The sequence below is a fragment of the Schistocerca gregaria genome, chromosome 4 (assembly GCF_023897955.1).
Source record: "Schistocerca gregaria isolate iqSchGreg1 chromosome 4, iqSchGreg1.2, whole genome shotgun sequence".
In the NCBI taxonomy this organism is placed as follows: domain Eukaryota; kingdom Metazoa; phylum Arthropoda; class Insecta; order Orthoptera; family Acrididae; genus Schistocerca; species Schistocerca gregaria.
In genome coordinates, this window is record NC_064923.1 from 523,283,415 (window position 1) to 523,310,362 (window position 26,948).

At 43.2% G+C, this 26,948-nt stretch overlaps 1 protein-coding gene across 1 annotated transcript in view; it reads right to left on the reverse strand.

The window, feature by feature from the left end:
• LOC126268031 (uncharacterized) overlaps positions 1–26,948 on the reverse strand; it is a 460,342-nt gene that overhangs the window by 16,895 nt on the left and 416,499 nt on the right. Inside the window, exons 5-6 of the mRNA XM_049973453.1 lie at positions 23,661–23,757; positions 5,481–10,077 (exon numbers count right to left, since the gene is read on the reverse strand). Of these exons, the coding sequence (XP_049829410.1) occupies positions 9,587–10,077; positions 23,661–23,757 (588 nt within the window). The 3' untranslated portion in view covers positions 5,481–9,586. The remainder of the gene's footprint in view (positions 1–5,480; positions 10,078–23,660; positions 23,758–26,948) is intronic.

A 26,948-nucleotide genomic window follows, 5' to 3' on the forward strand; every position in this document is an offset into this window, starting at 1 on the left:
ATTGAAATTTGACGGAAATCGCTAGATCGATGTGCATGCACAGGGGCTTGTAGAAAAATTAGACGATTTATTCAGGAGAAAGACCTTCAAAAACTGAGCAAGTCAGCAATGGATGGGTTGGTCCACGTGTGGCCCCTGTGGTCTGGGTATTAACTGACAGAGCTGACGAATGTCCTCCTTAGAGACGTCGTGCCACATTATGTCAAAACCCTAGCATGCTGGAGGGGGGCAGCTAATAATGCTCCAAACCTTGTCAGTTGTGGAGAAATCCGGTGACCTTGCTAGTCAAGGTAGGGTTTGGAAAGCACGAAGAAAAGCTGTAGAAACTCTCACCGAGTGCGGGCGGGCATTATCTTGCCGAAATGTAAGCCCAGGATGGTGGGGTGTACAATGTCGTCAACGTACCGCTGTGCTGTAACGCTGTCGTGGATGACAACCAAAAGGGTCCTGCTATGAAATTTTTAATAGCCATCCGGAACATCACTCCTGGCTGTAGGGCCATGCGGCGGGCGACATCCAGGTTGGTCCCCCACAACTCTTTGAGCTTCTCCAGACATGTCTTCCCTTGTCGTGGGGACTCCATTGTAAGCTGGTCTCATCACTGAAGTCATACCAAGCCGACTATCGCCTACCGTACGACCCGACATCTAGGAGTGATGGTCTGGGGGCCACTTCTTTTCATAGCAGGAGCTCATTGGTTGCCACCCGCGGCAGCCGTATAAGACGGTGGTACGTCGGCGATGTTCTATGCTCCGTTTTGTTGCCTCTCATAGCCATCCGGGGCTTACATTTCAGCAAGACAATGTCCGCTCGCACATGCGGGTGTTTCTACTGCTTGTCTTTGCGCTTCCAAACCCTATTTTGGCCAACAAGGTCACCGGATCTCTCGCCAATAGAGGACGTTTGAAGCTTAATGGGCAGGGCTATTCCATCAGCTCGGGATTTTAACGATCCAACGCATCAGTTGGATTCCATGATACCCTCAGGAGGACATACAACAACATTAGTAATCAATTACAAGCCAAATAACTGGTCTCATGAAGGTTAGAGGTGGAGCAACGCGTTGTTGACTTGCTAAATTTGTAAGGCTTTTTCTCTTGATTAAATTATCTTTTTTTTTCAGGAATTGTGTTTGTCTGTACACGTACATCAAATCTACCGATTTCCATCCCATTCAGAAATTCGGTTAATTCCTTCGTGCTGCTTAGTCTTTTTCTTTATTTCCCCTTGGAGTGTATTAATACTGCACGTTTCCGACCCTTCCACAATTTTTTTTTTTTTGTAATCAGACTTACAGAAGTAAAACTGTAGCACAAATTATAGTAGAAATTCAAATTTATAGGGTCATAAACATTAACAGACACATCTTACATATTATATGGCCAAACCATTTTCAGAAGTGGCACAATAAATTAACTATACTATAACTGCCAATTAATTATCTACGAGATGCTTGCAGTAATGAAGGGGGCAGTCGAATGAAAACGAGACATATGGAAAAAGTAAGTAAAATATTTGATATTTCATATATAATCACAAACGCTGTTAATATATTTATCCCATTGTGAGCCCAGGCACTCACGCCTTCATCGGAAATTGTTTTCGGTTGCCTACGGAACCACGATTGTACATAGGCGTGAACCTCTTCGTCCGAAGCAAATTTACGGCCATGAGTGTCTTTCTCTAGGACTCCACAAGTATGGAAATCTCGGGTGGAGAGATCGAGACTATATGAAGAGTGTATAAGTGCTTTCCAGAGGAATTTCTTCAACGTAACGAAACAACCTTGGCAAAGTGTCTGCCCGCGAGTACATTCATGATTCCAGAGGCAACTTAACAGTTGGATGAATGTATTAACAATTAATGACGATTACATTTGAAATAATAAACGGTTTACTTCTTTCCACCTGTCTTACATTTGACTGCCCCTTACATTGTTAAAAGCTTTCACGCGACAGCCCCAAGTAATTGATAAAGCTATGAAATTACGGTTGTCCTGGCGAGGAAGTTCACCAGATCTCCCTCCAGTTCAGCACGTACGGGACATGTTTAAGGACGAACTCACACGTTCTCCACTGCCTGCGATACCAGTTACCGAATTGAAACAAAAGGAGCAAGATGCATTGGTCAGTCTACCATAGGATGCCATTCGCTACGTATATGATCGTTTACATGCCAAAACACACGCCTGTGATCCCGACAGAAGGAGTACGCTGTGTACTAATGGGACTGTTTGAGCGCCCTTTACCGTGAAGTTTCTGTTTCATTTGACCTGCATTTGTTACTGTATAATCATACAATTATGAACTACCCGTCACTTCACTTGTCAATAACATGACCTGGCCCCTGAGAGTGCTACATTTTTCCCGGCTGTATATGATACTCAAGATCTCTTGATTCTGAATAAAGTCCATTATTTTCTTGACATCTATTTTCTGTTGTAGCTGATACTGTAAATAAATGCGCTGTAGGATGTGAAAAATCTGCGAACCCGCCAGCACGAGGTAAATAACACATGTCATTCCACTTCACAGATAATTTGAAATGACTGGGTATGTGATTACAAACTGGAGGTTTTAAAGTAGACAATAAGTACGGATTCTAGGTGCTGAAATCTCCATATAACTTTTTTTTACAGACATTACCTTTTTTGGCTTGTTGCGGAAATTTCTTGCATTTATCATTGTTCTCACATTTACATTTGTATGTTATGTATCAAATCTGAACCATTATAATTACTGGGAGTAGCAATGTATAACCACTTTTTGCGTTAGATGGAATGGGAGTATGAGCAAATTCCATTCCCACGTCATCGGTCGTCAACCCCTTCAGTGCTATCGTCCGACACACAATGAGTTGGCGTCCCTTCAAATATTATACACTCCTGGAAATGGAAAAAAGAACAATTTGACACCGGTGTGTCAGACCCACCATAATTGCTCCGGACACTGCGAGTCGGCTGTACAAGCAATGATCACACGCACGGCACAGCGGACACACCAGGAACCGCGGTGTTGGCCGTCGAATGGCGCTAGCTGCGCAGCATTTGTGCACCGCCGCCAGTTTGCCGTGGCATACGGAGCTCCATCGCAGTCTTTAACACTGGTAGCATGCCGCGACAGGGTGGACGTGAACCGTATGTGCACTTGACGGACTTTGAGCGAGGGCGTATAGTGGGCTTGCGGGAGGCCGGGTGGACGTACCGCCGAATTGCTCAACACGTGGGGCGTTAGGTCTCCACAGTACATCGATGTTGTCGCCAGTGGTCGGCGGAAGGTGCACGTGCCCGTCGACCTGGGACCGGACCGCAAGACGCACGGATGCACGCCAAGACCGTAGGATCCTACGCAGTGCCGTAGGTGACCGCACCGCCACTTCCCAGCAAATTAGGGACACTGTTGCTCCTGGGGTATCGGCGAGGACCATTCGCAACCGTCTCCATGAAGCTGGGCTACGGTCCCGCACACCGTTAGGCCGTCTTCCGCTCACGCCCCAACATCGTGCAGCCCGCCTCCAGTGGTGTCGCGACATGCGTGAATGGAGGGACGAATGGAGACGTGTCGTCTTCAGCGATGAGAGTCGCTTCTGCCTTGGTGCCAATGATGGTCGTATGCGTGTTTGGCGCCGTGCAGGTGAGCGCCACAATCAGGACTGCAAACGACCGAGGCACACAGGGCCAACACCTGGCATCATGGTGTGGTGAGCGATCTCCTACACTGGCAGTACACCTCTGGTGATCGTCGAGGGGACACTGAATAGTGCACGGTACATCCAAACCGTCATCGAACCCATCGTTCTACCATTCCTAGACCGGCAAGGGAACTTGCTGTTCCAACAGGACAATGCACGTCCGCATGTATCCCGTGCCACCCAACGTGCTCTAGAAGGTGTAAGTCAACTACCCTGGCCAGCAAGATGTCCGGATCAGTCCACCATTGAGCATGTTTGGGAATGGATGAAGCGTCGTCTCACTCGGTCTGCACGTCCAGCACGAACGCTGGTCCAACTGAGGCGCCAGGTGGAAATGGCATGGCAAGCCGTTCCACAGGACTACATCCAGCATCTCTACGATCGTCTCCATGGGAGAATAGCAGCCTGCATTGCTGCGAAAGATGGATATACACTGTACTAGTGCCGACATTGTGCATGCTCTGTTGCCTGTGTCTATGTGCCTGTGGTTCTGTCAGTGTGATCATGTGATGTATCTGACCCCAGGAATGTGTCAATAAAGTTTCCCCTTCCTGGGACAATGAATTCACGGTGTTCTTATTTCAATTTCCAGGAAGTGTATTTTCTATAACGTACCAATTGTTTAGGTGTATCATTTAGATTCCCTACAATTCCTCTAGTTAGACTGTGTCAGGGAAGCGCGTGTAATACGTATATTTAAAATATTTTTCTTTAAAGTTTCATTACTTTCAGTTTTGCTGTTCTTTTATCATGTTGTGTGAAATTCAGAACATAAGTTTTCGTTTTCTTTGAAACCTTATTTATGACAGACATAAGAATTTAAGAAAAAATTTAAGAAAAAATTCCTTTTAAGTGGCAGGATAAGTAAGGTGGCCATATCCTCGGAGACCTCAGCTGTCACCCCATATTTTTATTAAAGCCCAGATGATTAAGGAATTCTTTGAATATCCACATTGGCATTCAACTCAGTGCTCCTCTAATGTAGCTGTTTGCTCATAAAAGTACCCTGAAGAAAATAATTTGTACAGAAGAAGATCAGATGTTTTGACGACCACGGAAAAGGCGCTTGTTTGTTGCCTTGTTGCTGTCAGTCCCTGCGAGTGTCCCATATGATTATGACGTTGAAGCGCAGGTGGTGTACCCGGGGGAAACAACGCCAAGTGACTGCCGATCAGACGGTAGCAGTGGAGGGACTGGCCACGGGTGGAATGGGAGTGTGAGCAGGAAAGTCACCGCACAAGGAGCGAGACGCTCAACTATGGCTTGTTGCAATCTTGAAGGTAAAAAAGAACTCATTATTGTCACGCTCCAGTAACCATGTTTACAATCATAGAAGATGGATCATGGTACACTTTGAGCAAAACGACTGTGGGAGTCAGTGCTCACGTATAAATACTGGACTTTGGAGATAATTTCACTAATATTTCATTTTGCTGTCAGATTAGACAACACAAGATTAAAACCGTTGTCTAAATAAAAGTAAAAATTGACATTTACGGGGGTTGTAAACAACAACAGACAGTTCTTATACGGCAGAACAAACTTTCGGAAGTGGTGCTATTAACTAAATATACTACCGTGGCCAATTTTCCGTGCGCGATATTCATGCAGCAATACTATACATGTCTTACTATGGCAAGTAACGATGCAGCCACCAAAAAGCATTATAAATGGAGATAAACTATATTGATTACGAAAAGCTGACTGACAAAGGATAGAAAGAAATGGATCCTGCGCCATTGGGGAAATCTGAACAGCAATATCCACGCCGAGTCTCCTGGATGGCTTACCTTCACACCTTGAAAGGACCTGGCACCGGATTGTCTGGCGACGCTGTGGTGTAAGGTGAGAATGCAGCTCTTGTATTCTGCTGTGATGCCAGGAAAGATAAGTGTCCATCTGCCGACACGTAGTACAGCCGCGGTCACCAACACTGGATACTCCGATGACCCCATTTCAGATTGAAGAAGAGTCAGTCACTTGCACCACCGTTTGATCTGCCACCAGTCGAAGAACTGCAAGACTTGCTCACTGAGGAGGTAAATATGAAGTTTTCTGATTTTATCCATAGTGCACTCTTCACACCGCAAAGTTTTGAGACATCTCTCTTTAGTTCAGTTAAGGATAAGTGTTAGTTTCTCAGGGAGGAAACGACGCACCTCTTTTCAAATATTTTCAGCTACATTTGTAACCAAATAATCAGTTCGTCTTATATACAACATTGGCGGACAAACCAAAACATTTGATTAGGCGCACATGTCAACAGTTTAATTCCTGAGTGTCTAATTGTGACGTTGAGATGCACAACACCGAATATGTGTATACACATAAATACATGTAAGATATACATATGTACATATATTTATACATGCACAGACTTACTCAGACAACATTTACACCTACTACAACATGCATACCCGTGTCGCTACAGCGAATGACTACTTTCGCAGATTCGCGACCGCATACAAACACTAGAGCTTCTGAAAATGCAGTTTGGTACGAACGTTTTTACGCGCTGGGCGGAGGGTTTTGTTGTATACAGGTCAAAGAACAAATCCTTTGAAATTTCAAAGGACTTTGAGTGGCAAGTCTCATTTCTAAGCAAACTCTCGGCTACATGGCTCACAAAAATCTAAGAAACATCGAACAAGCTCTTATATACGCGGTGAGAGGACTAAATGAAACATAAAGAGCTATTTTCCTATTCTGCATTTCTGTCTACAGAAATAAGTACCCGCGACAATGGAATTAAATAGTTATTAAAGGTTTTGACGTGCTTTAATACGAAACAAACAAGGAAATAGTTTATACAGGTGCCTCACAGAATTTGTAATCACTGCTGTCAACCACAAAGTATCTTAACGGCCAACAGAACCGATTAACTGTAACCCGATATGCTGTACGGTTTTTACCATATTCTTCTGAAGTCCAGCAAAGTGAGATTAAATAGGGAACCATGACACTCCAAGGCTTATTAGTCCATGAAATAGGAATATGAATCAGTTAAATTTCTCAAGCAATTAACAGACTTTTACAGAATGAATTTTTATTTTGCAGCCGACTGTGCTCCGATTTGGAATTTCGTAGCATATTAAAACTGTGCGTAGAATCAGTTTCTAGTGCAGAAGACGAGTAGATTTACAATGACAGATGTAGTTTTAGAGAAATAAGGAAATAAGAGTAGCTGTCGACTTAACTGGCATCTAGTTATTCTGCTTTCATAAACCTGAAGGACCCTTTGGACTAGGCAAACGGTTTCTAGTACGGTTACTGGACCGAGAGTATCTGTACAGAAACAAACTGAAAACATTACGTCCTGCTGCCAGCTCTGATATTGCTCTTAAACGCTGTATGTCACCATTACAGTCGTGAAAGAGAAGAGATGAGCAGTATCCACAGACAACGACTGTTGCTTGGTCAGCAAAAGAAGTGATACTGTCTCCAGAATGTTATTGTTTCTTTTATTTTTGAAATTAACAGCTTAAGATTTTGAAAGAGGATGAGAGAGCGCTACTGCTTTGTGGAATAAGACGAGTGTTCAGAATGTAGAATGCAGTGCCTGCTTCGTTCGAAGTTATACAACACCGAGTGCAGAATGTATGTAGCGTTGGGGGATGATGGCTCGCGAGGTGACCAAGTATCATAGATTGAAGTAAGTCATTAAATTTAAAGTGGTGGGTTAAATGTATATGTCACAACTACAGCAAAAATACGATCAAAACGGATTGAAAATACTGGGAAATATTCCGAGTAGTGTCTACGAGTGATTTCAGTGTGAGGCTAGGATTACTGTATGGCGTTAACTCTAGCCGTTCCCGACCTGCTAGAACGAGCTTTTCCGGCGGACCGTCATCTTAAATGAACTGCCGTGTCACCGAAGATAGAATTTGTCCGAATATGTTTGGCGGGGAATCACTCAGAAATAATGAGTCTTAGGCTGCTTCATAAAAATCTCGTATCTGATCCCGATCAGAGGAATTTTGTACGCTTATTTCGACGTCTTGAGGCATTAGTGATTCAAAAATGTTGTTCCCTGCATCTGAAGTTTTTTCTAGTCTTTGTTCCGGAAACCTATAGCTGTTAGAAAGACTCAATGAAATCTTACTCGCTCTTAGGACCAAAGTGACGATTGTTTTCCATCCGAAGGGCTCGGGGTGTTCTTTGAAAAAATTAGAACATACTACTTACACTTTTGCATGTGAAAGTTGGAAAATATCAAGAGCTTAGACATCAAGGATAACTTACTTCGTTTGAAACATTTTCTCTGCTAACATCAACATTGACAGCAGCTTATTTAAAGAACTTGATATTCCAGTTCCGGCCGTAGACATTTCGGTTGTATGATGGAGACTTTCATAGCCTTTATTTTCATCCTTGGTGGTTTTCTTTAACATAAGCATCAGGCCGTCGTGTAAGGCACGATCCCGCACCAAAGCAGATGTACACAGAATTTCTTGCAGCTACGGTAAGTGTATATTGCAAACAGTAAAGGAAGCATTAAGTTCCTGCTTAGAGAACAGAGGACTGATTGTCACATGAGCAACATGCATAAATGATCAGTTGCAATAGCACCAAATGTTTTTTTTTTTTGGATACTATAGTTTCATCATCATCCAATCATTACTGTGTTAGGATGTACAGGGATACAATAGAAATCCAAAAGCAGGAAAGCAACTTTAATAGAAATAAGATGCGAGCCTTAAGGCTAATTAAAGGAAACAGAACCAGCTATTCCGCAGTACAAGCACCAAATAGCACGTGGGCGTCCCTCTGCAATCATAATCGGCAGTATAACGACGTCACGACCCGACTTTTGCGCTGTGACGTATAAACAGTTAGGTATCTATAGCTTGCCTAATTGAGAAAATACGGATGTCTCCAGCGTTATTAAACGAATGATTGGGCACGGAAATATGCATTGGACCAAGGTCTAACGATCGTAAAACAAATATACCCTGAATCTTGAATTTCCGTACGTCCCTCTTCTAGTGGGCTCTAGACGGCTGTTACATTTATATGTAGTAACGTTAACACCATTAACTGCATCCACTGGAGTAATTTACAGAAATCTGATTTCCGTGTCACAATAGTTTCATGCCCCTCTATTGGTCTGGGTAATTAGGTTTACAAAGGGAAGTCATTTCCATATTTTTTGTGGAAGACCCAGACACTATCGGCGTCAGCAAAACTCCACACATGACAAATAGGTTGTGGAGTTTTGAGGATGCCTATGGTTTCCGGGCCTTCTTAAAAAAAAAAAAAAAAAAAAAAAAAAACGGGGGGGGGGGGGGGGGGGAGTGGCGATATTTCCTTTGATTACCTGGGCTCACACAGGGGCATGAAAATCGTAATACAGAACCAGTTGCATATATGCATATAAATGAAACCAATAATACAGCTCATGGCGTTAACTGTGCTACATAGAACGTTGTCGAATATTTCATGGAGTCTTCTAGGTGCAAAACTTACTGCCAAGAATCAGCTAGACCTACTGTGTAACCAAAGGTCTGAGAAAAGATAGCGAGCTACTCAATTCCACACTGTAATGGGGCGGGGAACAAGGCTCTATCCGACGGCACTGTTGACTCAGTTTCTACACTTTCTAGTTGACGGGCAGCGACTTCGCTGTTCTGAGGCGCTCTGTAGTGGGTGAGCGATCTACGCAAAGTTATAGTCTCTTGGTGTACATGACTTACACGTTTTCGATTTTTCTTCTCCTTATTTATACAATAATAGACATAGACTTACTACTTAAAGTAGTATTAGGTGCAAAATATACAATTAGCCGTTAAAAGTTTCGTATCATTCCCTGCAGTACAAAATACTAGGCGTCTACCGAACTGCAGACACAGAGCGGGGCGTCGTTTCCTCCCCGGTAAGGGGCGCGCGGCGGCGCTTAGAAGCCGAAGTCGCCGCCGCAGTCCATCCCGTAGTCGCCGTCGTCGAACCCAAGGTCGGCGTAGTCCTCGTGCACGTACGTGGCCGAGTGGTGCTCGTTGTTGATGACGGTGTTGTTGACGTCGTAGTGGTTGTGCACGTGCACGTCGCTGGCGGCGTGGTGCCAGCCCCAGCCGTGGCCCCAGTTGGTGAGCGCCGCGCCCATCATCAGCCCCGTCGCGAAGTCGGCGCCGCCGTTGCCGCCCACGTAGTGGTCGCGGTCGCGCACCACGATGGTCGTGTTGCCGGCCGGGGCCGGCGCCGGCAGGTAGCCGTTGGCCGCGCCCACCGGCACCGGGGCGGTGAAGGCGCCCGCGCCCACACCGCCACCGACGCCGACGCCGACTCCGCCGCCGACGACGCCGACGCCGCCCACGGTCGCCAGGGGTGACGACAGCAGTGCCGAGTGCTGCTGGTGCGCGTATGGAGGCGGCACCTCGCCCGGCATTGCTGCGACAGACCACATCGTCAGTCACCACATATATACGTGCTGTGCACATGTAGCGTGTGCAGGTATAATCTACAGGGAAATGAAACCGTTGGAAATTGAAATTATAGAGCAGTCACATCTTGTTGTTATTGTTGTGGTCTTCAGTCCATAGACTTGTTTTATACAGCTCTGCATGCTACTCTATCCTTGTGCAAGCTTTTTCATCTCCCAATAACTACTGTAACCTACATCCTTCTGAATCTGTTTAGTGTATTCATCTCTTAGTCTCTAGGATTTTTATCCTCCACGCTGCCCTCCAGTACTAAATTCGTGATCCCTTGATGCCTTACAATATGCCCTACCAGAGTGTGTGTGTGTGTGTGTGTGTGTGTGTGTGTGTGTGTGTGTGTGTGTGTGTGTTTGAGGTTTACGGGCGCTAAACAGCGTGGTCATCAGCGCCCACCTACCAGCCGATCCCTTCTTCTAGTCAAGTTGTGCCACAAATTTCTCTTCTCTCCAACTCAATTCAATACCTCTTCATTAGTTATGTTATCTACCCATCTAATCTTCAGCATTCTTCTGTAGCACCACATTTTGAAAGCTTCTCTTATCTTCTTGTCTAAATTATTTATCATCCACGCTTCACTTCCATACATGGCTACACTCCATACAAATACTTTCAGAAACGACTTCCTCACTCTTAAATCTATCCTCGATGTTAAAAAATTCTCTTCTTCAGACATGCTTTCCTTGCCATTGCCAGTCTACATTTTATATCCTCTCTAATTCGATCATCATCAGTTATTTTGCTCCCCAAATGGCAAAACTCCTTTCTACTTTAAGTGTCTCATTTCCTAATCTAATTCCGGCAGCATCACCCGATTTAATTCGATTACATTCCATTATCCTCGTTTTGCTTTTGATGATGTTCATCTTACACCCTTCTCTCAAGACACTGTCCATTCCCTCCAACTGCTCTTCCAGGTCCTTTGCTGTCTCTGACAGAATTACAAGGCCAATCCAGATTTTTATTTCTTCTCCATGGACTGTAATTCCTACTCCAAATTTTTCTTCTGTTTCCTTTACTGCTTGCTCAATACACTGATTGAATAGCATCGGGTGTAGGCTACAACCCTGTCTCACTCCCATCCAAACCACTGCTTCCCTTTCATGTCCCTCCACTCTTATATCTGCCATATGTTTCTGTATAAATTGTAAATAACTTTTGGCTCCCTGTATTTTACCCCTGTCACCCTCAGAATTTGAAAAAGAGCATTCCAGTCAATATTGTCAAAAGCTTTCCTAAGACTACAAATGCTAAAAACGTAGGTTTGTTTTTCCTTAATCTATTTTCTAAGTCGTAGGGTCAGTATATGCCTCACGCGTTTCCTATATTTCTACGAAATCCAAACTGATCTTTCCCGATGTCGGCCTCTACTAGTTTTCCCATTCGTCTGTAAAGAATTGTTAGTATTTTGCAGCCGTGACTTATTAAAATACCAGTTAGGTAATTTTCACATTTATCGACACCTGCTTTCTTTGGGATTGGAATTATTATATTGTTCCTGAAGTCTGAGCGTATTTCGCCTGTCTCAGACATCTTGCTCACTAGATGGTAGAGTTTAGTTAGGCCTGGCTCTTCCAGGGCTATCATTAGCTCTAATGGGATGTTGTCAATTCCTGTGGACTTGTTTCGACATAGGTCTTTCAGTGCTCTGTCAAACTCTTCACGCAGTATCGCATCTCCCATTTCATCTTCATCCACATTCTCTTCCATTTCTATAATACTGTCTTTAAGAACATCGCCCTTGTATAGACCCTCTATATACTCCTTCCACCTTTCTGCTTTCCTTTCTTTGCATAGAACTGGATTTCCATCTGAGCTTTTGATATTCATGCAAGTCGTTCTCTTTTCTCCAAAGGTCTCTTTAATTTTCCTGTTGACAGTATCTATCTTACCCTTAGTGATATGTGCCAATAAATCCTTACATTTGTCATCTAGTCATCCCTGATTAGTCATTTTGCACTTCCTGTCGATCTCATTTTTGAGACTTTTGTATTCCTTTTCGCTTGCTTCATTTACTGCAATATATTTTCTCCTTTCATCAATTAAAATCAATATCTCTTCTTTTGCCCAAGGATTTCTATTAACCCTCGTCTTTTTACCTACTTGATCCTCTGCTACCTTCACTATTTCGTCTCTCAAAGCTACCCATTCTTCTTCTACTGTATTTCTTTCCCCCATTCTTGTCAATCGTTCCCTTATGCTCTCCCTGAAGCTCTCTACAACCTCTGCTTCTTTCAGTTTATCCAGGTCCTATCTCCTTAAATTCCCACCTTTTTGCAGTTTCTTAAGTTTTAATTTACAGTTCATAACCAATAGATTGTGGTCAGAATCCACATCTGCTCCTGGAAATGTCTTACAGTTTAAATCCTGGTTCCTGAATCTCTGTCTTACCATTATAAAACTATCTGATACCTTCAAGTATCTCAAGGCTTCTTCCATGTGTACAAACTTATTTCCTGTAAATTTCTTTTATCCACGTGTTTCACTCGACACATGCGACCAGCTGCGAAAATTAAGCAGACAAATGTCACACGTTACATATCCAGTGTCGGGAAAAAAATAGCAAACCCAAAAAGTAAGTAATACAGAGTAATGAAACTTTCGGGAGTGTATTTGTCTAGGTAATATACATGATCAACATTGCAAGATCACTTAAGCGCAAGATAAGCCATTGCAAATGAGAAATGCTGGTACATTAGTAACCCATGTAACTGGCAGACTGTTGAACTTAAGCATTCCAACGTCTAGGCATTGTGTTGCACAGGTGCCTGGAGGCAGTGTGTGGGATCGAGTTCCAAAGCTATTAGACTTGGTCGGCTGTTTGTGGATGATACTGGAGTTACCGTGTGATGATGTGCCATATGTGCTCGACTGGAGACAGATCAGGTGATCGAGCAGGAAGAGACACAGACTGCAGAACACGTTGTTTTACAACAACGGTTTGAGAATGAGCGTTATCCTGTTGGAAAATACTCCTGGAACGCTTTGCATCAATGGTAGCAAAACAGGTCGAATCGCCAGATTAACATTCAGATTTCCAGTCAGAGTGAGTGGAACAGCCACTGGTGTGCCTCTTGCTGTCGCATGAAATCGCAGCCCACACCATAACTCTAGGGGTAGGTCCACTGTGTGCAGCAAGCAGGCAGGTTGGTTGCAGGCCCCGAACTGGTCTCCTTCTAATCAGCACACGGGCATCACTGGCACCAAGGCAGAGCCAACTTTTTTCAGGACAGATCTCCACCCTGCCCTCCAATGAGCTGTCGCTTAACACCGATGAATTCGCAAAACGGCGGTTGGCTGAAACTTCTTGGCAGATTAAAACTGTGTGCCAGACCGAGACTCGAATTCGAGACCTTTGCCTTTTGCAGGCAAGTGCTATACCACTTGAGCTACCCACGCACGACTCACGCCCCGTATTCACAGCTTTACTTCCACCAGAACCTCGTCTCCTACTTTCCAAACTGCACACAAGCTCTCCTGCGAATCTTGCACAACTAGCATTCCTGGAAGAAAGGACAGTGCGGAGACATGGATTAGCCATAGCCTGGTGGATGTTTCCAGAATGAGATTTTCATTCTGCAGCGGAGTGTGCGCTGATATGAAACTTCCTGGCAGATTAAAACTTTCTTCCAGGAGTGAAAATCTCATTCTGGCGGTTGGTTGTTTGGAGTTAGTTGAATGCACGCTACAGGGAGTCGGGTTCGGAGCTGTCCTACAAGCAATCGATTTGTAACAGAACTTTATCCAATCCATGGCGGTGTGATACAGCAACCAGTGGTATCAGTATGAAAGAGTAGCTCTGGCACATCGTACTGCATCTGCAATAGCAATCTGAGAAGCAGTTGGCCCCACATTGACATAACGAAGAGGTACAAATCGATTTGAAAGAATAAGCATTCTTGGTTGCAAACTGGATTTTAATTTTATTTGTCCACCAATGACGCATTTCGCCCAATACAAGGCATCTTCACATTCGTCTACTAGAAAAAAATCCTACCTTTCGTATGAATGGCGTGACCTACATTTAGCAATATTGGCTAGCAATAAAAAATAAAACAAGTTACGGACAAAATGTGGTGCTAAGCACATACGGTGCCTACTGGGACATTTCCGTGGTCGGCTTCCTATGTGGTTAACACCATATTTTGCCAGGTTGTTGTTTTATTTTTTCTTGGTAGTCCAATTTTGCTGAATGAGGGTCATGAGATTTATATAAAAGGTTGTATGCTTTCCTCGTAGGCCAATCTCAAGGCGTGCTGTATAATGTGAAACACCTTACTGTAGGATACAGAAAAAAAATCCAGTTTTCCAACCAAGATTGCATGTTCTTTCAGATCGATTTGTAGCAGTTCGTTGTGTTACTGTGGTGCCAGCTGCTGCTCAGATTGCTGTTGCAGGTGCAGTCCGACGTGCCAGAGCTATTCGCCGAAGTTGATGGTCTCTTCCCTCCGTAGTCCTCTGTGGCCGACCGGCAGCACTTCTTCGTGAGTACCGCTGCCAGCAGTCGTGTGCAGTGGCTACACTCCTGCCAAGTCTTTCTGAAATGTCGTAGAGGGATGTTCAGTTGCTTGTAGGCCTGTTACACGACCTGGTTCAAACTCAGAGAGGTGCTGATAATGGCGTCTTAGTAACCATAAAGGCATCCTTGACTAATATCAACTCACCACGCCCTGCCTCAAAGGTAACCAATTTTCACGACCGTTACAGCATGTTTTCAAACCAAATCTGATTTGAATCCTCATAGTGGTGGTACTCTTTTGTGATTGGTGCGAAATTTGAATAGACACCACCTTCGAGATGTAGAAACACGCCTACCAACTTTCATTTATGTTGCACAATTCCTTGGTGTTACGATATTTTTCCGTCAATGTACCGGGTGATCAAAAAGTCAGAATAAATTTGAAAACTGAATAAATAACGGAATAATGTAGTTAGAGAGGTACAAATTGAAACACATGCTTCGAATAGACATAGGGTTTTATTAGAATAAAAAAATACAAAATTTCAAAAAATGTCCGACAAATGGCGTTTCATCTGATCAGAATAGCAATAATTAGCATAACAAAGTAAGTCAAAGCAAAGATGGTGTTCTTTGCAGGAAATGCTCAATATGTCCACCATCATTTCTTAACAATAGCTGCAGTCGAGGAAAAATGTTGTGAATAGCGCTGTAAAGCATGTCCGGAGTTATGGTGAGGCATTGGCGTCGGATGTTGTCTTTCAGCATCCCTAGCGATGTCGGTCGATCACGATACACTTGCGACTTCAGGTAACCCCAAAGCCAATAATCGCACGGACTGAGGTCTGGGTACCTGGGAGGCCAAGCATGACGAACGTGGAGGCTGAGCACACGATCACCAAACGACGAGCGCAACAGATCTTTCACGCGTCTAGCAATAGTTAGTTTTTTAGTTCTAATAAAACCTCATGTCATTCCAAGCATGAGTGTCAATTTGTACCTCTACATCTACATGACTACTCTGCAATTCACAATTAAGTGCTTGGCAGAGGGTTCATCGAACCACAATCTCTATCTACATTATTCCGTTATATATTCAGTTTTCAAATTTACACTGACTTATTGATCACCCGATATATAGCGAACACATGCGTAGTCTACAGGGAGAACAGCAACCGTTGGAAATTAAAACTGCAGAGCAGACACAAGTCACAAGTAAATTTCTCTTACTGACACGTTTCATTGGACATACGCAAGCAACTGCAGGTATTAAGCAGCCAAGCGCCACACATTAAATATATGTGGCCATAGAGAGCGCCGCCATCCTACATAAAAATTACGTTTCAAGCCGCCGCTATACAGAACGTAATTCCGTGATGGTGTTACAAGTTTTCGTGGATGATGCAGAAGGGCAAATGTGTCAATTTGGAGATAAGAATGTGGGGTAGGCAACCTTCAGAAGTGGCAGTATGGACCAAAACAAGAAAAAAATGACTCGTAAACAAGGTTCTAAAATGTATACCTTAAGAGATATGAGCACTTGTTCATCTTCTATATTGCGAATCACTTCTCTTCTACTGTGCAACCTTATAAGGAAAGCATTTTAGAGCCTTAATTACTAGACAATTTTTTTATCCGTACTTCCTCCTCTAAAAATATGGAAACCAAAGAGATAATTGTTGAAGAGATGCGTTTCACAGTATCGAAGATGAACAAGCCCTCTTAATTCTTAAGCTATGCGCATTAGAGCCCATATTTGAGAGCTTTCTTTTTCTTCTTCTATTCGACACTATCGCCTGCGAAAATTGTATACTCCGCAATGTTAGAGAAAACAGTTTGGTATTGCACTCTGCAACCGCGTGCTGCTACTCGTTTTTAATGTGTAACTGTCACAAGTTGACATGTTGAAACACCTACCACGGTTTAACACACTAGGATTTACTTAGCATCTAGATTGCACACACCAAGTCAACTTGTAATCACGCACTTAGGTTCCTCATTCGCCTTCGAGCTCGCTGGATTATAAAATCGATAATCACTTTCCTTATATAGCTTCTTAAGGATCCAGATATTTCTACACGTCTCGTACATTAACCATACAATACGTTTCTTTCACCCATCACCAACGCTCAAATAACTAATACAGACAACCTGCAGCTACGTCCTAGTGGTTTCTGGACTTGTTGATTGTTTGTCCTGGTCCTTCAACAACGAAACACGATCCAAACATCCATAATCTACTCTCAGATGCCTAATTCAAATGATCTGTGAGTACGTCCAAGCGCCTTGCTCATACCCTCTCTTAATTTGAGAAACCTGCGAAACAACTGAATGCATTATACGACCCATAACATCACCGTCCTTTTTCAACCACACTGCAAGCCATTCATAATTTCTTGTCCGCGGCCAGAATACGAGGGTTGGAACTATAATAGTGGCAACTATTTATTTACAGCTCGTACAAAATAGATACGTATTTCAGAATTTACTGACCTTCAAAGTAGTCACCAGCATTGTGTATAGCCCGTTGCCAGTGATGTGGTAGTCGCAGGATAGTGTTATCAGTGCCAGTTGTGTTGACATTTCGAGCGGCGCGGTCTATTTCCCGACGAATTTGTAGCAGTTCCGAAGCGAATGTAGTGAAATGTTTCTTTCAGATTACAAAGTGAGTTAAATTCACGAGGGCTTAAGTCAGGGGAGTGCAGCAGGTTGTATAGCACTGTTCAATTTTGAAAAACAACCTACGATCAGCATAGAGACAGACGTGATGACACTTTCTGCAGGACCTGACCATCATTTTGCAGGACAGCACTCAAGCACGTACAGTGCCAGCTGTTACTGATTTGTTTGACTGATGGGGCTGCTAAGTGCTATACCACCTACTGCACTCCCCAGACTTAAGCCCACGTGAGTTCAACTCGATTTAGAAACTGAAGGAAACACTTCATGGCATTCGCTTCAGAACTGCAACAAATTCGTCGGGCAATAGACCGCGCCACTCGTACTGTCAATACATTTGGCACTGCTAAGAGTATCCTACGACTTGCACATCGCTGGCAACGGGCTATACACAATGCTGGTGACTACTTTGAAGGTCAGTAGAACTTTGAAACACGTGTCTATTTTGTAAGAGCTGTAAATAAATGGTTGCCATTATTGAAGTTCCAACCTTCGTAGTATCCCTTCGGTTTTACGTAGCACATATTACCTATCGCTGAGAAATTACAGTGAAATCTGACTTCTCTCATCATATCAATTACAGTATCAACTTGCTGGCGCATATAGATCTTCCTATATTAAATTTCATCTTTATTATGATGTTGAGTCAGTAAGAAACCACATGTTTAAAGGAACTGGTATGTATCTTTAGATCGTAAAAATAATCACTTACTCCTAATCGCTAACTTACTGGTTTTGATTTTTGGCGCCAGACAATCATATTGCGACTGTTTTATCTCGTGCGCATGCCATCTTAACAAACCTTGTGCAGCAGAACATGAAACTGCTGGTCAAGTCCATAACTGTACAGCAAATCGACGTAAGTGAGGTGGATCTGTTCATCTTTCTAGCAACCCTTCTTAAAATTTGGAACGAGCTCCCCCGTTTTTAAATGGGATAAACTGGGAAGAAGAGAGAGCGAGAGGCAGAGAGAGAGAGAGAGAGAGAGAGAGAGAGAGAGAGAGAAGAGAGAGAGAGAGGGAGAGGGTACACGAGAGAGCGCGGGGGAGGGGGGGAGGCGGGCGAGAGGAGATGGCAGTTCTTCAGCATATTCGTTTCAAAATGTTCATAATGTGCTGAATGTGCTATTAGGAGGTCCTATGGCCTTCTTTATATTGATTTCAGTTGCTTCTCATTTAGTTTCTCACTTACATCCACACCTATCATTTCTGCATCCCTGTGACAGTCTATCACAAATGAAACAAAAAATAGAATACTATCAATAACGAGCGCACCAGACGCAGACGTACCTAAACTGCGCTAATGCATTCGGGGAGAAGGGAATGTGTCGTTACTAGCATGCTCTAAAAGAGCGCCGAAATTAAAGTTGGTGCCAGACAGCTTCTTTGTCGGATACTGGAACGATGATTTACGTAGTTTTAGGGCCAATTTCATTTGATGTTTCAGGTATTCTTCGTTGCCAATCAGGAAGAACGGCTCAATTTGGTTACGGGGATGTGATGGATAGTGGGCTGACAGCAACTATGTAGATTTTTTAATCGCATGTCCCATGATATCATTCATATGCACCAAACTCATAAATAGACTCATATTCGAAAGCACACATCTCTGTCCGGCCATTAGGATTTTGATTCTCTTACCTTACCTACATTTCCTTATGTGCCCCCCATAATATCGACCGAGTGTTAAGTTTCGGTCTTGTAGGAACGAAGATATTAGCTTGGAGTGCAACCTTCTTCTTCCTTTGTTGTGCACTTATCCCACATCGGACCAAGGTCGGCATAGTTGTTAACAGATTTGGCATGGTTAGTTTAAGGAGTTTCCTGTCGCTATTGCTGAAATTGCAATACGCTTAGCTTTAGAAAGTTTGGAGTTTTTTTAATTGCCACTTAAGCCACTGAAAGGCAGATGACCCCTACATTTTCATCCTTGGTGGTGCACCGACGTTCGCAGGAAAATTTGTTATGTTAAGCTCAGATTAGAAATACATAACTACAAGCTACTTTTGGAACGCGCTCTTTCCATACTTCCAATGCAAGTAAGTGCAAAGAGCAAGAGATATGCAATTTCGTTGCAGCTCATCGTTTTCACGTTCCTGCGACGGTCGTCTGGCAAACAATCGCGGAGAAAAGTTGTCGAGCTGATAAATGGCTCACTCGGGACCAGTTGCCAGCTAACGACTGAAGCCACCAGTGAAATGGGGGATATTATGTAATGGAGACGAGGCGAGGCGTGGGCCTGGCCGTGTTTCACTGGAATTTCCCAGGGGTGGGCGGAATGAGCGGCACGACAGACTTAACAATTGTTAGCCGAGAACTGCGCATCAAGACTGGTTGGCGGCTACGAGCGCGCGCAGTCCTTCCGGACCTGTGGCTGTAATTGGCTGCCTGCGCTCTTCGTATTCCCCTCTCGGAGTGCAGACAGCGTGCTTCATCGCGCTTCACGCTGCGTAGGAGAGGCTAGTTGCAATGCATGATATAAAGCACTAATGGTTGACCTTGTTTAAATTAACGTGATGTATTCAATAGCAGGGCACTGAAACTGTGACGAAAGTTTAAGGAAACTACGCCAAGATTTTTTTCAGATTGATCGTACTACAGGCCAATCAGCATTAAAAAGAAGTTCTCACAACTAGTTAAACTATGTGACACATTTTGTGCTAGTTCTCGCTTCCCATTTTCCATTGGTTCTTGTCCATCCAGGCTCCACATTTAAGATCTCTAGTTAGCATTTCTACATCTACATCCTGTTTCCGTATTCTTACTGGTCTACCTCTTTTTCTTCCTCCAGAGCGTATCCACTGCAATAATCGCTTCGGTCATCTTGTGCTTTGCAATGGGCATCTTGAAAGATGAGTATTTTTTCGCGATGCCTATTTCAAAATAGTCTTTCTGTTTCAATTGTAGCTATAAACGTTTTCTTAACTTCCATTTTTCTCCGTATTTCCTCATTTTTAATTTTGCTATTCCTCTCTTCCTCCTCAAGTACTCTACTTCAGGAACATAACTTCCGCACATTATGTCCGGCATTCTGGGCAAGCAGTAGTTAGCGAGAGCGAGAGTCTGTGGGAGAGCGTTACGAGATAATGGCACAATACTGTGATTTTAAGCAGACAGCTGCACCACAAACGAGAAATTACGGTGAAAAGATAAGGAATTTATAGTCCACCTTTGCACTTGATTGGGATCGTGAAATGAGAGCATATTTCTTCAACAGTAACTCAAAATGGTATTAGAAGCAAGTAACAATTTATTATAAGGCTTTTGGCATAAGATACTGTTCCAAGCAAGTAATTGAAAAGTTCTGAAATCAGTTCATGCTAATAAAAGCAATGGGGATCATCCTCGAAAGTTCAAGTTTCTACTCAGATTTGATGTGTCAACATTTCGTGTGAACGACGCTGCGGAGCGGTGTTTCAAACATTTAATGTAGTTCCATGAAGGCGTGAACCGCAGATGAACGAAATAACTAATAAAGCGAACAATTCGCAGTTGGAATGGTTTTCTCTACACTCTAAATCCTTATAGAAGGCGTACAAAACATTTGTGGAATTCTCAGGGATTTTATTTACATTCTGGATTGAGTATCGCAGGCTCTTACTGTGAGTGTACAAACGTGTACATAGTACTTGCCTAACAAAAACACTTCATCAAATGCCTTTTTAAAATGAACTAGAAGGCCCTGTGTAACTTTTCCTCTTTGTCATATTCGAGGGTCATTCGATAATTAAACAAGTGGCTGTACAGCAATTATGGTGTACTAGATAAAAACAATTTTCTGTTTACTCCTCCAAGTAATCGCCACCAATTTCTGTGCATTTGTTCGATATTCTTAGGCGTTTCTTATCCCATCAGCGAAGTTTTCTTGACATTGATCTCTAAGCCAATTCTGTAATATACTCCTACATATCGTGAATAACGTCGAGGCACGCCCAGAAACTATTCAGTGTTTGAAAACAGGTGTTACTGATATCAAATTACGGTAAAATGCAAATGTGTCAAAATGACCAACATGGTACTACTATTATAAAAGGTAAATTTTTCGTACTTCTATGTTTGGTAGGGATATGAAATTTTGGTGAAATGTACCACCACATAAATGATGCAAATTCACGGGAGCGTTTGGTCCTACGATGATTACGGAGAGGAGTAGGGTCCTCGAAAACCCCTCACGGGTCAGAAATTACACACGTGATACGTCTAGTGTTAACGTAATTAGTTTTTGTGTAATGTTTAAAAAAGTGTTATTTCTTTCACGGCCCTCGAAGGATAGTTTAAATTTGTAATTACGGTTATCAGACATAGCGTTCTACTTGAAGAGATTTTATTTGTCCAGATCGCATGAATTACAGATGTGGTCGACTGGTTTCAACAAACTTTAATTGCTATCCTCACATCCTTAATATACATCATTTTAATGAAAGTAATTAAATTAACAGCCAACTAAGATGGTGAAATAACAGGGCGAGGGGATATTGAAAATCTCTCACGGTGCACTTGCGCGATAGTTTAGGTGGCTTCTGTAGGACAATTAAAGGTTGTTTCCCACCCTGATAGACAACAAATATCCTGTATCAAATTGTTTTTTCGGCATTTCGTAAACGACTGAAGTAAATTGTAAACATTATCGTTTATACTGTGTGTATGCATGCCATGACAGCACCGTTCCGTCGGTACCCACTGGGCAAAATAGAATTTCGGGGCTACCCTGTTGCCTGTCGAATTAGATGTGCGGTGAGCGCGGGCTGGAAAACAGCGAGGAACTAGTGGACACGATGACTCTTGGGTGAAGCTGCAGAACAAAAGAGAGAATGACTCCTGGGTGAAGCTGCAGAACAAACACTGGACGGATGATTGCTACTGGACAGAGAAAGGGCCTCACTTCGGGCGGGACATACACTTGCAACTCTTGCCGACTTCTACAATCTACACGGTCACGTGAAAAAAAAGGCAACTACCAGCTACACAGGAACAACCTTGATATGAATTTTCTTTAATCAGGTGCTGAAGGCAATCTCCGAGCTTTTATCATGGCAAATTAGCCGTTCATATTTCCTTTATTTTTGTACAGGTGCCAAAGGCAGCTTTACTGTGGCTTTCATAGTTTTAAACGTTACACGTAAACTGTGGGATTCTTAGTTAAATATATGAATCTGATATATGATATATATATATATGATTTCCGATAGAACAGATACTATCGGTGACAATACAGCTCTCTTACAATGAAGTGATAATTAAATCAAGATCCTAAGCTGTCAATAGGCGTTGATATACATCAACAGTGACAGTTGAAGATGTGTGCCCTGACTGGGACTCGAACCCCGGATCTCCTGCTTACATGGCAGACGCTTTATCCATCTTAACCACCCAGGGCACAGAGGATAGTGCGACCGACTGCAGGGACTTATCCCTTGCGCGCTCCCCGTGAGACCCACGTTCCCAACTTAATGTCCGCACACTATATTCGTAGGGTCCCTGCCCATTACACTCGTTACTCGCTGCAGACAATCCTACCAAGTCCCGTAAGAGCTCGGGCAATGCGTGTGCATTCAGCACAGAAGAAGAAGGTGATTGGCCGGTTAGCCTTAACTATATTAATATGGTATCTGTTCTTTCGAACATGTCCGAAAGAACAGATACTATCTGATATGCCCGAAAGAAGAGATACCATCTTCATATAGTTAAGGCTAACCGGCCATTGACCTTCTTCTGTGCTGGATGCACACGCATTGCCAGAACTTTTACGGGACTCGGCAAGATTGTCTGCATCGAGTAATGAGTGTAATGGGCAGGGACACAACGAATGTAGTGTGTGGACATTAAGTTGGGAATGTGGGTCTTATGGGGAGTGCGCAAGGGATAAATCCCTGCAGTCGCTCTATCCTCTGTGCCCTCGGTGGCTCAAATGGATAGAGCATCTGCCATGTAAACAGGAGATCCCCGGTTCGAGTCCCAGTTAGGGCACACAATTTCAACTGTCCTCGTTGCTGTATATCAACGCTTGTCGCCAGCTTAGGGTCTTAATTTAATTATCATATGAGTTAAATTGTCATAATTGGTGATATCGCCGGCTATGCTTTTTTTTATTATTTGGCCGTTGCGCCTAAACAGTCTTGGTAGTATTTCGTAATTTTTTAAACCGTGCCACTGGAGACATGTCTGAGTTGATTGTATTAAAATTATTATTAAGTATTGTGTTAAGTTGTTTGTGCGAATGAAACCTGCTGAGAATAACTCAATCAACCCGCCCTTCCAGTATCCTGTCGCTCCATTACAATAGGTTTTACTGTTTAATTACTGAAGGACTCCGTAAAAAGTAAAAGGCCAGTGTTTAGAAAAAGTCTGCATATAGAGTTGGCAGAGCGGAGCGGTGTTCAGCAGGCGGCGGACACTCACAGTAGTACGGGCCGTGCGGCAGCCGCGGCGCCATCGGGTCCATCAGCTTCGGCGTCGAGGTGCACTTCTCATCCGGCGGCTGCGGCGGCGGCGGCAGCTGCCAACAAGCACGGCGTAAGCTGATTAAACAACGGCGGCCGCTCTCCTCTGGACGCGGTTTATAACGCGGAAAGGGAAACATTATCATTAAAATTCTAACACACAGGTTGTAACGGGTACATATGGAGACATCTTTATATATAGCACTTTAATATGTAGACAGATCAGTGAGTTAATTGGTTTTTTCCTTTGCGTCAGTCTCCTCGCAAATCGCATAATGATCGACCTCATGTTTTCAGCGTGGTCGTAAATGCACCACTAGGTGGACTGCCCCTACAGTATAGACTTCCTGTATCGTGCATACACAATTCAACACCAAATGTGCTACCTAGGGGAAATTTAGCATTAATGGCTTACCCTCGTCAAATGTACTTGAAACTTCTAACCAACCTAAAAACTTTCTACTCCTAATAGCTGTAATTATTAGTCATCAAATTAAGTAAATACTGTTGTAATATAGTTCAGTACACAGTACTCAGAAGAATATCTGCACTTACTCACCCATTACACTCTTATTACACTGCCAACAACAGCCGTTACAAAAGTACATATACACGCAAGTTTCCGTTATAAACAATCATAAGTAAAACAGTGACACTAAAAATGTTGTAGTTACACAGTGGCAGACATGTGCCGTTACTGCAGAAGCTAAACCTCTAAATTGGGGATACTCTTTAAGGGAAAACGTAGCTCAAAAAGAAGCAACGGTTGAAAAAAGCTGAGGCTGTGTTGACAACAGGAACAATCTGCTACTCTGGTAATGGGGATGACTGGGATATGGCAAGGGAACAGCTACAACAATAGTAACAGAAAAGCTCTAGCATCATCTTGAATCCAGTAGAGCTACAGCTTGGAGCGCACACAGATAACTGTGTAGTTTCCACCACAGAAATGTGTCGGACAATAGAAGGAGACGGTTGCAGATTTACATTGATGCAAAGGTACATCCAGAACGCTGGAGAATAGTTTTTGTTTGTCCATCCTTGTGATTATAGGTCTAACGGAATTCAGCCGTCATTCATTTTATACCTAACAGTTTCGGAGCTTCAAAGCACCATATTCAGGCCTTAGATAACGCTGATAGGGATAACACCATCCGTATACAAGATACATCAGTGGCCAACTTCTATAACTGGTTCTCGCAGACTACCTGTCACAACGATGTTGTCTCTCCAACAATCAAATATCAACTCATTAGCAGAATAGGTATTGTGTTTCCGCAGAGTAGTAATGAGGAATCCAAAGACTAAGAAACCGATGATGAAGAAATGACACGGTGACGCCACTGATACCAATGAGTCTTCAACAATATATGATAAGAATGTTTAATACGGTCAGCAACAGAGACCACCCATAGCAGACTGTCTCAACAACCCAAGTTACCACACCGTTTGTATTGTTCGGCCGCTATCCAAGGTTTTAGAATTAAGAGACAGCCACCAACTTATTGACTAGTTAACGACAAATAGCCTGCTAGAGGGATACCGTACCAGTCAAGCAACGACATCGTAATGCAACATCTGCCAAAGTAACAGATGGCCTGAAGTTAACTATCGACAGACTGCAAAGCTGCATTCAAGTTGTCAAATGACTCTTTTTATATATCACTGTTTTTTCTTCATTTTATTCATGCATATCTGGCATTGATAATATTGGTGACATCGCTGATTACGAATATCAAGCCGCAAACATGTCTTAATTTCCAAATGTCTCTGTACAGAATTCCACTCACATGTATTTGGTGCGCTGTATGAGGTACCTGATGGAGATTTGGATGGGAGGTCACGGGATGGGGGGACAGGCGGCCACTGGGAGAAGCCCCCAGAGCGCTCTAGGGAGAATAGGCGGCTTTTAAGAACTTCAGGAAAGTCAAAACAGCCTTCGGTGAAACTACGAGCAAGGGTGGTAACATTAAGCGTGCAATCGTAATTTCACTGTTCAATGCAGAGGAGTGGCAAAGGTACACTGGAGGCCTTTATGAGGGGGAAGACTTACCTGATGTCTATAGACCGGATTATATGCATTTGCATGTTGCATATGCGTTTGCATATTTGTCTGCTTTTCACCGGTGATTGCATATTTTAACTAAAAACTAGTTTACAACATTTTAAAAAATTAGGTGTTCGATTTATAGCTCGATCTAGTTTCGATGTGTCACAGATTGCCCGCTACCTATAACTGCGTGTAATCGCTAACGGAGAGGCCACTGCCTACCGAAAGCGTTACAGAAGGCAGACAGAGTCAATGCCCCTACGCCCGCGTCCCCGGTTAATCCCCTCCGCTGTCATACCGCACGTGTCGGCAACAATTACATTAAACTACGCAAGCCTTTAGTCACACGTCTGTTATTTCAGTTTAGCATTCTGTTTACTTCCACACAGTTGAACGTGTTGACGAGGTGTAGTGTGTAACGTATTACGTGCCACGCCTCCCGAAAAAAGAAACGTCATTTTGTGGATAGCTGACGACGCTGGAACGGTTACAAATGACGGAAGTGTGTCATATTGTCGAGTTTTCTAGAAAAATATCTCATGCAGAAAAGTTTCAAATAGACCAGCATGTCAAGACAAGTCTTCATATCGCAGGGATGCAGAAGAAAGGACCGCGACAACAACTTTTGATAACAGGAAGTTGCAGTAACAGGGCTTTGTCCTAAGGCAATCAAAAAAGTCGTTTTAACATGGATGTATGTGAAGCATTCATTGCAAGCAATATTTCGCTTCACAAACTTAGAAATCCTATCCTCGAAGGCTTCCTGTGCAAGTACTGCTTAAATCAAAATATACCAGATCAATCTACATTGTATAAAAATTACATACCGACAATTTATGAAAATGTTCCGGAAGAAATACACAATGCACTTAAGGACAGCATTATCTGGATTTCAGTTGACGAAACTACAGCCACTTGCGGCCGTTACAATGCAAATTTAATTTATGGTGCTTTAAGAGAAGAGACTTCTTCTTCCTGTTTAGCGGGCTGCGGAGAATTTGAAAAAGTCAATCTTTCTCTGATCGCCAGATTTGTGAATGATGGCAGCAGGAAAATATTTCCAAAATTTTCTACATAAAAGCGTGTTCGTCTTTATTTCGCATTCTGCTCCCTATATGACCAAAGCAGGAAAAGCCCTCCGAGCGTTTTATCCCAATTTGATTCATGTGACGTGCTTTCTCCATGGAGTACATCGCC